The sequence below is a fragment of the Syngnathus acus genome, chromosome 5 (genome assembly GCF_901709675.1).
Source record: "Syngnathus acus chromosome 5, fSynAcu1.2, whole genome shotgun sequence".
Taxonomy (NCBI): domain Eukaryota; kingdom Metazoa; phylum Chordata; class Actinopteri; order Syngnathiformes; family Syngnathidae; genus Syngnathus; species Syngnathus acus.
Genome location: NC_051091.1, coordinates 10857043 through 10869759, shown reverse-complemented (window position 1 = coordinate 10869759; position 12717 = coordinate 10857043). Strand labels below are relative to the sequence as shown.

At 42.1% G+C, this 12717-nt stretch overlaps 1 protein-coding gene across 3 annotated transcripts in view; it reads right to left on the bottom strand.

Annotated features, from left to right (window-relative positions):
• foxj3 (forkhead box J3) overlaps nt 1-12717 on the bottom strand; it is a 67404-nt gene that overhangs the window by 31051 nt on the left and 23636 nt on the right. For 2 of the 3 annotated variants that reach the window (XM_037252670.1, XM_037252669.1), the window contains one exon: nt 7252-7756. In XM_037252670.1, the coding sequence (XP_037108565.1) occupies nt 7252-7572 (321 nt within the window). In that variant the 5' untranslated portion in view covers nt 7573-7756. Of the gene's footprint in view, nt 1-7251; nt 7757-8043; nt 8139-12717 lie in introns of those variants that run through there. The other variant, XM_037252671.1, reaches the window with a different exon arrangement.

Genomic DNA, 12717 nt, shown 5'->3' with positions numbered 1-12717 from the left:
TGGGGAGAACACACTCCCTTAATTACAAATCTTATTAATCACCTTCAAGATGAGATAAGAGATGGAATCTTCATTTTAAAAACATATTGGAAGTAGTTCAGCCCAAACATCAAAACATTTCAAGGTGAATTTTTAACACCTTAAAAAATGCCATATTGGTGAAAGCAGTCATTATGAATTAACAGTATGATGTGATAATTATAATAATAACATCAGTCATGTTTGACTCTTGTGCTTCTAATTTGTTTCACAGAAAACAAAGCGCTTGAGGAAAAACAACTCAAAAAAAAATACAACTATTATAGTATTGCAATTAGAGATGTAAAATGTATTGCTGAGCAACGTTTTGGAGTTAAAAAAGAAAACACAAACAAAAACATCAGAGCGGAATTCGATTGTTATTAGTAGAGGGGAGGCTTTATGATGGTAAAACTTTTACGCTAAAGAAAAACTAATTGACTTTACAACTGCTTTAAATATCACAAGTTGGAAGACAATCAGACGGCATCTAACGGACGGCATCCAAACTCAGAGTTTTCAATTTTAAATGGAAAATCACCACAGATTAAAAGACACGGACGGGTTAGTATTAAATCACAATTTGACGACTTGAAAGGCGACACCACTGGCAGCAGAAGCGGGAATAAGCCGGTGAGGACGAGTCGTACGGGCAGATTCACTGTTAAAGGCAGATTCCGAGGGCTCGGCTCTATTTTTAGCAAGCGGCAATCATCAGCGCACCCGTCTCGCTTCTCCCCTACCCTCCTGTGGGGGGGCAAAACATCTGAGCGCACATCCAAGCGGCAATAGTAAAAAGGCACCATCTGTGACACCAATGTGAATCGAAAGGTAGTGTGGTGTTTATCCGTCAATGAGGATGCTCTCTGACCTCTGCCATGCCAACTGAATTTGAGGTCAACCACAGTCAAATAGTGGATCCAGACGTATGAGCAAGTTTGCAGAAAACATTTGCCTTAAACGTCAAAAAACAAGCACGTCCAACAACAGTCACTTACGTCAATGCAGATCGACCAGAATCCCGACAATACTTTTTTGTCATGCGCCTTTTTTATCCAAAAATGATCCTCCCCATTTGTGAAGCGAATTCAACACAATCAAGAGAAAAGATATGCAGCTCATTCAGCACAAGTGTTTTATTATTGTCCTCAGCTCAATCACTTAACACTTCTAAAATATTCAACTACTTTTGAACTTGAATGCGCTGTGATGTGTATTCCATCAATATAAACACAGCCGTAATTGGGCGTGTTACTTGAAATGTCCATGGAAATAGACAGTCCCAAAAAAATAGAATACCTAACACTGAACACTCGGGCTTACAGTGTAAATCCAAGCCGTGGGAAAAAAACATGAAACATAAATGTCAATGTCATACATCTCGATTGTGACAGTCGGCTAAACACTTGGAAATAGTATACGGGTCAGACTGCATTCAACAAGTGGGTAACTAGCTGTAACTGGCTAACGACTACTCAGGGAGAGATCCAACAACCTGTGTTTCTCATACTTCTCGGTAATAGCCACATAAAAAAAAGCATGCCTCAACAATACAAAGTGATTAAGTGTTTTTGTGAAATGCCCCAAGCTGTACCTAAGACTGCTTGCAGAAATCAACACTGCTGGTTCTTTAAGTACAAAGGGGTGTGTCTTGGACTATGAGCTAGGTATTGACTTGAACATGTGCGCCATCATCGAGGAGGAAGTTCTCAGGGCGAACCTCGTTGATCGTTTTCGCCTCAACGGTATGCTGAGTATGGTGACAGAAAGAACACTTCTGAAGTGGCGTTAAAGGACTGTCACAAAAAAAATTCAGGGCAGCAACTCTTCGCAGGCCTGCGGGCCACAAGAGAAAGCGGTAGCAGCCTCAGGCCTTTTATGTTCTGCGCTGCAGTTAGCACTTGAGCAGAGTGCGGGGACAGCGGCTCCTTGCCAAAATGTGCGTGCGCCAAGGCCTGCCAGCCTGCCTGCCTGCTCTCCCCGCCCACTCCGAAGACCCAAGCGTGAGCGGTGGGGCGCCAGTAGGCGGGCGCAAGGTGAGCCTGGTGGGCGGGCGGCAAGGCTGGAGCTTCCTGACATGGGAACCTGCTGCACGGCAGGATCAAGCCGGCTGCCGAGTGAGTCACCACCCCTCCCTCCCTCCCTCCCTCCCTCCCTCCCTCCCACAAGCCGACAAAATCAGTTCCTGTCCAACGCCACCCAGCCTCTCGTGCTGCGCCGCGGAATTACGGACAAGACAAAAAAGTGGTCGCTCACGAGAATACGACTAAGTTTGCATATTGTCCCTGTTACTCCAGCTTGCTCCTACATTGCATGCATATTATTATTTGAATTTGAATTATTTTTATTGATTTTTGAATACTTTAATTTGTCAATGTAATGTAAAGAAATAGCCAAAATCAGATTTATAGCTTTCATTTAAAAAAAAATGATGGAAATGGGTGACCAATAGACATTAATCAGCTGTCATTTTTCAAAAACAGGTTAACGACAAAATATCTGCAAGTGATTTTATTTTATTGATTTTTTTTCCTTAATCTAAACTGGCAAATGACGATCAAAGCGCAACCTCTCACCTCGTCATTTCACACTTGGCAGAGGTTAAGAGACTCATGTTGCCAGATTTGAAACTAGACGATGAAGGGATCAGGCAATTTTACACTTTCGGGCCCTAAAAACCTGAGCCGGTGGAGGAAAGATCAGTCAGGTATTTACATTTGAACCCTTCTTTCCCTATCGCATTTAAATGAGCATCAGGAACGGGGATTTTTCACAGTGAAGCGAGTCACAAATCAGAAGCGGGAATATTATCTCCATAGTAATATCCTGAAGGTCTGGTTGCAGACCAAAACTCTCCATTAAACGTAGCCAACTGCCCAGGGCGGCCATTATGAAGCCTCAGATCCAAATGGAAGTTGAACCTTTGATCTGTTTAGGGTTGTGTGTATTTGCATTTTATAATGAGATTGGTGCAAATGTCCGGGGCCCCTGGAGAAGGCAGTTAGTCGTGCGTCCCATCTTTGCACGTCGGACCATTTAGGGACCAAAGCTGGATTTCGGGTGTTAAACGACATCAGGAGCGAGCGCTGGACTTAAGAAAAGCAGAGCGAGACTTGCTGTTTGTTGGGCAATCATGGCTAATTAACATCTTTTCGCTGATTTTCATTCAAGAAGCTCAAGAGTACCCAAGAGAAATCATAAAAATTACAACCATAGCAACAAGGTTGTCAAACTGCTTGAAATGTGCTCCAGATTTTCACCTGGAAGAAAAGCAAGCGGGCTTGTGGGATTTACGTGAGTTTTACCCAAGCGAGCCTCCAAGCATTCGAGAAAGGCTTTATAAATTGAGCGTGGAGGTCAATATCTGACAGCCGATGTGTAGGTGACCACACGTCTTGTTGAGCAGGTTTAACGTCAGTCTTATATTTTCAAAGTGCATAACCTGGCCTGGTAATTGAAGAGCCAGTGCACGCAGTTAGTGACTGAGCTGGACTAGCCTGGGTGTTTTTCCTTAGTAACAAATAAGACTTTAAAAAAAATCAATACGGCCAATTTAGGAAGCTTTAGGTTGTGGAGTTGCCAATATGTTTAGGGATGCAGTTCATAAAAATTCAGGTGAAGGTTGCAGCAAATACAGAATATACTGAAAAAAAATGTGGTAAACACTCAACAGGGATTTTCCACCTCCTATAAGGGAGCCTGACATTTTATCGCCTCAAGATTGAAAGTCTTTCAATTTCAATCTTTTCTAATAAATCGCCAATTATTTTGAAAATCGATCGTTCTGACCTTGCTTGAATTAAAATTGTCAAAATCCTTGGAGTTTCAAACACTCCAAAGTAAATATTAGTCCTGTATGAAAGCAGAGGACAATTACAAATCTGCTTTTACTTTGGAAAAAAAAGGACACTAAAGGAACACCCTCATCATAAAATAACAAAAGTCAACCAATGTCACGGAAAGTCAAACATGTATACGAGTCTGACTTTATGTATTTAATTAGTAGCCACATAAACCATTTACGTATCCGTAAACTGTAATGTATCCCAAACAAGCAAGTGATGCTTAGCCAAAACATCTTAAGTCCATTTACAATTCCTGAGATGTCACGGACCAACTTTGAGATTTTTGTTTTGTTTATTTGTTTTTTAAGGGCTAGGACTGCCAAACACATCGATACAGAATATTTCCATTTCAGAGAGTTTTCATGGAGAAGTCTCTCGGAATCCTTAAATCTGAAATGTCCTCAAGCTACTTGGCCACTCTTCAAAAAGCAATGCCCGCCCTACACAAGCGAGGGATACAGACCTGAATCATATACTCTAAAGACTGCTTAGAACTGGAAAGAGTGAGGCGACGTGCCAAAAGACTGCACTGACAACAACAAAAAAATATCCAAAAAGGTAATAACTTTCTCAGATTGCGTATTCCCAAAAGGTGACCTTCACAGTTTTTGGATTTTCCAGAGATGTCAGATAGCTCCTGACTCATTATTTCTTAAAGACCGCAGTCTTTAACGAGCTGGTTGTCCAATGAGTGCGTTAACATACGCGTGACCGGTCCCAAATTCCAGCTGTTGACGTATCCAGGAGAACAGAGCGGTGATGACTACATCCGACCTACATTCACCACGCCCAGACACCAGGCACGCGTGCTTCCAATCATTACGTACGCAAACAAGCTGAGCTCGGTGCGTTAGTGTCATACAGGGAGCACAAAAGTATACAAATCCAGTAACATTTAAACATCATAATCTTAGAAGATCATTTGTTCACGAGTGCCAAACATATACGAAGTAAAACATGATTCATTTGGTTCTTTTTTTGGGTCAATGTTGGCTCTGATGTTTGGCTAGCTAGCATGGCAAACCCCACGACATCTGCTACTGTTTGCACAACTATTTGCGTTTGGCAGAGCCAAACAGTGGATTGAGGTTAACAAATCCCAATTTGATGTTGTTTAATACCGTCAATTAAAAAGTGGCCCTTGAAGGACTGTTGCAGAAAAGCACATTATGGTAATGCCAAATTACAACCTTGGTTCAACATCTCAAATTTGTGTGGCAAATTCCGTTAAACTCCACATGAATCAGTTGAGTTGACCTAGTTAATTTTAGGCGTGACTTATTAGAGTTGTGTGTTTTATCATGACTCATCAAACTGCTGCCATCCGGTGCCCACACACAATCATAAAAACTAAATAAAAGCAGGTTCAAATTAGGTAGCACTTGAAAACAAATTCCCCAAAAAATGGCTGCTTCAAAAAAAAAAAAGTCAGGATTTTACCGGTGTTTTGAAATAAGCATGTGTGCATGCATGCGTGTTGGGATGTGGGAGAAAAAAAAAACCATTTGTAAAACACAAAGTATAGTGCGCTATTGGATTTCATTCAAAACGTCTTATGATGCAATGTGAAGAATTGACACATCTCTTAAGCAATCTATTTCGGTGTGGGCAGGGAACTGTATTAACTTGTGACTCAGGGTTCTTGCGCAAAACGTGCCAGAATCATTGGTGTCATTTTTTTTAGGCCTATTTCTACAATTGCAGCCTTCATTTTAAGCCAGCCCCTGTTTAGCAGTTACTCGACGCAAAAGTACTACAAATGTGTCGATTGAATACTCAATACAGAAATTTGACAATCAAAATTAATATGCATTCAAGACTCAACAGAAAGCAGTATCGACTGAATTACCCCCAGAAAAGCATTTACAGCTAACATCTTTGCAACCTTAAAGGAACCCTCATGAAAAAACAAGCGTGACTTTTGCCACACCTCGCAAGAGAAAACTTGTTGCATTAAAATTAACATTCCGAAAAAACATTACCAACAATAACTGTATCAATTTCAGTTTTCCCCACCCGGCGGTATGGGCTCGACTCAGCTAAACAAGCACACAGGGAAACACAAAAACAAATAAGGAGGGTGTCCTGTATTTACTTCTCAGCAGGTAAGGAATTTTATCTGATGGATTGAGGGCGGCGTGGAAAAAGAGATCATACAAAATGACCTCATCAGGCCCATAGCTGAGACACAATAACACCGGAACTGTGTGCATTTGTATACAGCGACTTGGGGTAGCATCCTGCAAGTCAGATGATCTGATCTGATGTTTGTTGGACATCATTATTTGCTTTAACGCTCACTTACTGCTTTACTTGCTGTTTTGCATGTGACTGCTTTATATTACTGCCAAGATTTTTTGATTTTTTTTTTTCTTTCCTACTGTAGTAATGACTTTGCTGCACTAGCGTCACATGAAAAGACAACAGTGAGTTTTAACTTACAAATTGGGTCTTGCTGCCATTGTAGAAACAAAACTAGAATTCTACATCTTTGTGTATATGTAAAACCATCAATAGCGATTTGAGCCGGGTTAAGTTGAGTAGGCGCCGTTAAACGCAATTGTAGTCAGACTGCCTTGACCCATTTTGTCCTATTTGCTGACTGACCGTTAATTAAGCACGGATGACGATAGAAGAGACGAGAGCATTATTTTCCAGAGCGAAGCTCAAGGCCCCCGAAGCATTAAAGATACCATATGCATTCTAATCTCAGGCCTCACTTACGAAGGCAGCAAGACACCTCCATACAGCCGTCCATACATGCGGCAGATCTTGTCGCCTCAGGAAATGGGCTTCATTCATCTTGTCTGACTGCAATAAAGCAGTGCCTAAGATTCTATTTCCAATAAATGCCGACTGATTGGAAAACTCATTCTAATATCAATTTCCATCTGGGCCTTTTAAAAGGCAATCAGCATGGCTTCATCTCCGTATATCACAAGCTCCTTGAGATGATGACACAGCACTGGCTTTCTCCTTCTGCATAATGGCCTCCTCCTATCAAGGCAGCTGCAATAAATAATGCCACCCGTGAATGGGCTATTTAGTGCGCGTTAGCACGGACAGACGCCACTTCTCGGAATATTTATCCTCAAATTTCGTACTTTACATGGGTCTGGCGGCCTGCATTGTGAGGCACTTTGTGTGATTTGGTGACACTTGCGGCTACTTTTGATACTTTTTGTCATAAGCGACAAGGTTGATTGGTGATGAGTCGTACGTTACTTTGTTGGTCTATGCCCACGAATCAATTTCCGTCGGAAAACAGAAACTTTCTTCCAAACATTGGCAACTTCTGCCAGAACATTTTGGTGGATGATTTTGGGGGGGTTCATTTCAATGTATATTGTAAAAGAGAATGACAAAATCTCAAGTGCTCTTTTCTTACCTTCCAGCCACTTCCTGCCTCTCTGTAGTAGGGAAAATTATCACAGATCCACTGGTAGATCTCGCTCAGCGTCATCTTCTTCTTTGGCGAGCTGTTGATGGCGAACGTAATCAGGCTGGCGTAGCTGTAAGGCGGCTTGCCGTCCTTGTGTTGTTGCACCTCTTCCTGGTCCAGCGTGGTGTTGGGATCGAGGAGGGCGCTCTTCTTACCCATGCCGGGGCCGTGGCCGTGCTGGCCGTCGCCCTTGCGGATGGCCGCCTGCATGGTAAGCTGAGGGAGCCAATCCATGGAGGTCAGGCTACTTTCCAGCTCCGACGTCATGTTGACGACAGGCCGGGCAGCGGGGAAGGGGGGAGGGGGGGTAAACCCTAAAACCTGGAGATAAACTGGCGGCCTATGTTGGAGCTCCACTGACTGGTGGGGAGAGGAGCAGGTGAGGGGGGGGATGGCTAAAGTCTGGGCCCTCCGATCAGGACATTAGCAAGCTGTCTTCGCCGAAGCAAGTCTGTGGAAAGAAGACATGCTTGTATCAGTTAAGCAACACAACGACTCCGGCAATTCACATCAGACAATTTGAATCGGATAGCCTGAAAAGGTACTATAAACAGCACCTGCTAGCGGCTGGTTCTGCTAGGGGGAAAGCAAGAGAAGCGAGACTCGAGTCCAATAGTGGGATGACATCACCACATATACGTGGGGAAAAGCACAAATAGTGAGTAGTCCGGGACTTTAGTGAGTCTCCATTGTGGACACGCCAAGTTGGGTTCACTGAGGATTCGAAATTGTCCTTACAGTAGGTGGGAATGCGAGTGCGTGCCTCGCAATTGACTCGTGGCCAGTCCAGCTTCTCTCGCCAAAGGTCAGCTGGGATCGGATCCAGCTCACCCGCAATCCAAAAAAGGATAAGCACGATGCTGTAGTAAATAAATGGCCATTCAATGAAAAGCAGAAAAAGCACGTATTGATGTTTTTTGATGTTGTTGTTGATTCAGAAGATTCTTTTTTGGTGTTTTTCATCTTAAAACGATTTTAAGTGAGCAAAAAAAACCAGAAGTAGCTTGCATGTTGTCTGCACATGCTTTAACTGGCTGTGCAGCAGATTATGAGACCACCACCTTCTCTTCACTGACTGCTCGCAAATCTGACTCATAGCTAAGACTCCATCTGCACCGAGGGAGAACGAGAGAGAGAAAGAGTGAGAGTAAATGCTGGCCAATTGTTTTCACAAGTGCCAGCCAAATGTGGCAATGGCTCAGGAAGAATTCTGAGTCTCTCTTGTGGCTAGTAAAAGCCCCTTTCCCCCTCCGTCTGCCCTGTCTTCCAGCTTGCCCGCCCACTCGCCTTGCAAAGCCTCTGCCATAAACAAGGCAGGCAGTGTCATCTTGCAAACTGTCCTCCACCCAGTATGTGTCTGCAACAGCCTCTCTGGCCGTCCTTTCTGGCACACTGCCCCGCTTGTCCGAAAATAGAGGGGCGGACCAGATAAGCCTTAAGTTCTAAATGTAGGTGAAGACGGGTATCTGTATAGGGGGTGGAAGGAGTGGGATGACACCTTGAACTGGTTGATGGCAAAAAAACATACGCTAATGTTTTTTGTGAATTTTTTTTCACTTTTGCATGTGTCAGACTGGGAATGAACACAGTCCCGATAGTTCTCAATAGGCCAAACACCGTAACCTTCAAAAATAGTCAATGTGAAATTCTATCCAGTTCTTTAGAGAATTTGCAAATGGTGACTCAAAAGTACCTGAAGACAGTAAGCGTTATCGTACTGAATCACTCTGACACCCTGGATCAAAATGTCATTTTCAAATCTTTTGATTTAGTTTTGAAGCTTTTCTTCATTTGTGTCCCGGATGACTGTATTATACTGCCCACCGGGAGGTAACACAACCAGAAGGAGCATAAGGGCTGGAACGGATTAGTTGCTTTTTCATTCATTTCAATTGGAAACGATTATTTGCAATGCAATACCGTAGTTTTTAAGGGCACAATTTCAAAACTTTCGATCAAGGTAACATATTACCACAACACTGTCTTGAAATGATGCTTGTCCACAATGGGTGAAATAAATATTTGAGACTAGACTTGCTTGTGAGGCTGTTAACGAGCTACCTAGCATGGCTTGATCCGTCTGTTTTTTGCTCTGGAATTCTTTCCGAAAGCGAAGAAGAGCAGAGTATCTACTCTGTATCCAGCCCCAGCATTGTCTTGAGCGGCATGAAACAACAGCCCTGTGTACCACCATTCATGAATAAAACATGTGTGGTCCATTTCAGAAGTTCTTAGAATGCATCCATTTTCTGATTTTCTCCCACAGTGGTCATATTAAAACTAGTAGGACGATAGCTTTCTTTCACTTGTATTTAAAAATACAACATGAGATTTGGTAAAACGACATTGACCATAACTTTTACAGCCCTGCAAATGATGAGAAAAAATTTTATTGTCTACTGGGTGACCGATAAAACGTGCTATATTAAAGAGTCAAATTTTGCGAGTGGAAATGGGTGTCATATATCATAGAAATAATTATCTACCGGGCTTCAATAAGGCACAGTGGGAAGACATTTCTAAAAGGAGAAAACTGCTTTGGCGTCAGCTGGTCAGAGGAAGTTTGCGCTTGCCAAGTCCATTGATCTCTAACAGCAGGAGGTTAGCAGAGGCGTAGCAGCCAATTCAATAACTGTTATGGGTACAGACATGAGCAGATGATTAAGGCTTTTTTTTTTCCATGTCAACAGAATTCCAAGAGGGACAAAGCTAGATCAAACTGGGGGAGATATTTAATGGGGTGCGGCATGAGTCTGTCCTAAATGATATCTCCTTCCTCGAATTCTCTTGTTTTCCTTCGGAAATGTTTTCACTGAATGGGTACTGCACGGACGGGATACAAATGATTTATCGCAATCTTCTTTCCGCCTGTTTTAGTCGCTGTTTGACATGCAAAAATGATCATTTTTGTTTGATAAAAATACCAAGAAATAAATTTAATACTAATAAAGCTGGCTGAAGTTTTTGCGTAAAGTTGTACAATGTTTCATAATGAAAAAGAACGTGCTGGAATTTGAAACGGTTACGATCACCGTTCCAAATTGTAATTATCATCACTACTGTAATTAGCGTCTCTGAGAGGAGTGCTGCTTTTCGGCAGATGATGGCTATATTTTATTTCCTCCTGCAAAAACGGCAAGAGTACAAATGTAGGCGTGTTTAGTTTTTTTATGAGACTGCAAATAATAATTCAAGTTAATTGCACTGCATGTGAAGAATGTGCGGGGCGGCGAATCACCGCAAGAGGGATGGAACATGTCAGCTACATAGAAAATATCTGTACTTGTTAGTTTCATGTTTTTATATTCCAACTAAAAAGGATTTCAACGTTCTATTATTTGTGTGACTGTTTTTTGTCTGTATTTATTTTAGCATGATCGTCGTAACACTGATAACTGTGACCATTCCGGGCTCATTTCATCCCTAGTGTTGTCGGAACAAACCATTGCAAATAAATTATGCTACTAAAATAGCAGATGTGGCTAACGTCAACTTTTTTACATTGCGAATGCAATGCCAGCATTGCTATTATGTAGAGACTGCATTTGAGCTGTCTGTGATTACTATATATCAAAATTACACACAACAGCATGCAATTTGAGTGGCCATATCGTCAAAGGCGGGGATTAGCAAATTGAGGCTACAATCGAATCTTGCTAGCAGTTGTGACACTGAGAACTCCCCCTTTGAGTTTGTAGAATGAGGTTTGACTATATTATGAAATATTAAATGCACTGAACAAATTTCTCTGTGTATCCAATAAATTGCAGTTATAATTGGTTATCTGCAAAGGCTACTATTTGTTGCCTATACACTGCACCCTGCAAAAAAAAGGCAGGGATACAATTCCAGTGGCTGCAGGAGGTAAGCTGGCAAAGGCACAAGTTGATGAAAGGCACCTCGCCCTGCTACACGGAGATGGCTGCCATTTGACCCGCCACGCTAATGATCCAGCTGCTTGGTAATCGGCGAGGCCGAGTTCGCGTCTTAATTAGAGGACCTCGGGTAGCGGCAGGAATTATGAAGCGCAACACCGCCGGGCAGTAACGACGCCCCCCCCCCGTCGCTGCATTCATTAGCCTGTCGAGCCGTGGGATGCACAGAGGCCGCCCTGGTCTATTGAGGAAAGCAGAAAATGGTTGAACTAGAAGTCAGAGGTGTATTTGTGAGGAATGAAGAAAAGGTGTCTTGCCATGTCAGCAACTCTATTTCCTGGCAAGAACTGAATCACACATCGTTGCTATTATTTGACAAGCGAGTATTTCCGTTGTCTCAAGCAAAATATTTCATTAACGTGCACCGCAATTGACTGTTATTAGACAGTTTCAGCGGCAGAAACATAAATCTGTCGTTTCACAGACATCGCTGCGTGTTGTAACGTTTACGCGGGCGTGTGTTAAAGTAATACTGGCTTCCTATGACAAAGTGATGTCTTACAAGTGGGTTCCTCTCAAATAAAGGTTTCCATAAACCTCACGTTGCATTGTATTTTAATTTCAACATAGAATTCAGCTACATTTATAAAGGTTAATGGAACCACCTGATCTTTGACCCGCATTAGAAAACATCATACAAGAGAGCAGAGCAAGTCACCGTAACTGCAGTCAAGAACAAAAAAATAATAATAATCTGGTTAATTTTAAACCTGTCAGAATGTCTTTATCCTTTCAGGATGAATGGCAATTTTCAAATGATTGTTAATTGACCTAGATTATTTGCCGACATGTCGAGACAACGTTTGCTCCATGACGAGAAAGCAGCCATTATGCGCCTGCGTCACAAAGTCTCAATCAACCTGTCAACATGGGGGCCTTCTTTGATTGAAGAATGGCCAATGAGGCAATAGGGCTGAGTAACATGCAGAGATTACTCAACGCAAGCCTGCTGAGTTAACGTCATGATGTCGACAGGTTGCCATCTGCGTCATCAACTTCGCTGCTGTTCCTTGCTTTGAGCTCCTGTGCCATTTGTGTTTCAAGTTTGGATGCAGAAGCTTCCTGGCTGAAATGCTCATTTCAAACCAGGATGGAGGAAACGAGAGTGATTTCCAGCATGGATACTAACAGCTAATGTTCAACAGAATAATTTAGAAAAAAAAAAAAATAGCATTTTAAAGCTGTAATTTTACTACTGTGATATATATATATATATATATATTTTTTTTTATATATATATATATATATTTTTTTTTTTGCTAATCATTCATCATTATCAAGCTCAGGAGACTGTTTTTTTTATCCATCCATCAATTTCCTGTACCGTGTGTTTTAAAATCAGCTTTCAAGTCTGTTGTTTTTAGTCAGCTGGGATAGGATCCAGGTCGCTTGTGATTCTAATGAGGACAAAAACTACAGAAAATGGATGGAAGGAAGGCAGTTCTGAACTCCAGCAGATAGCATATTATTTCCTTGG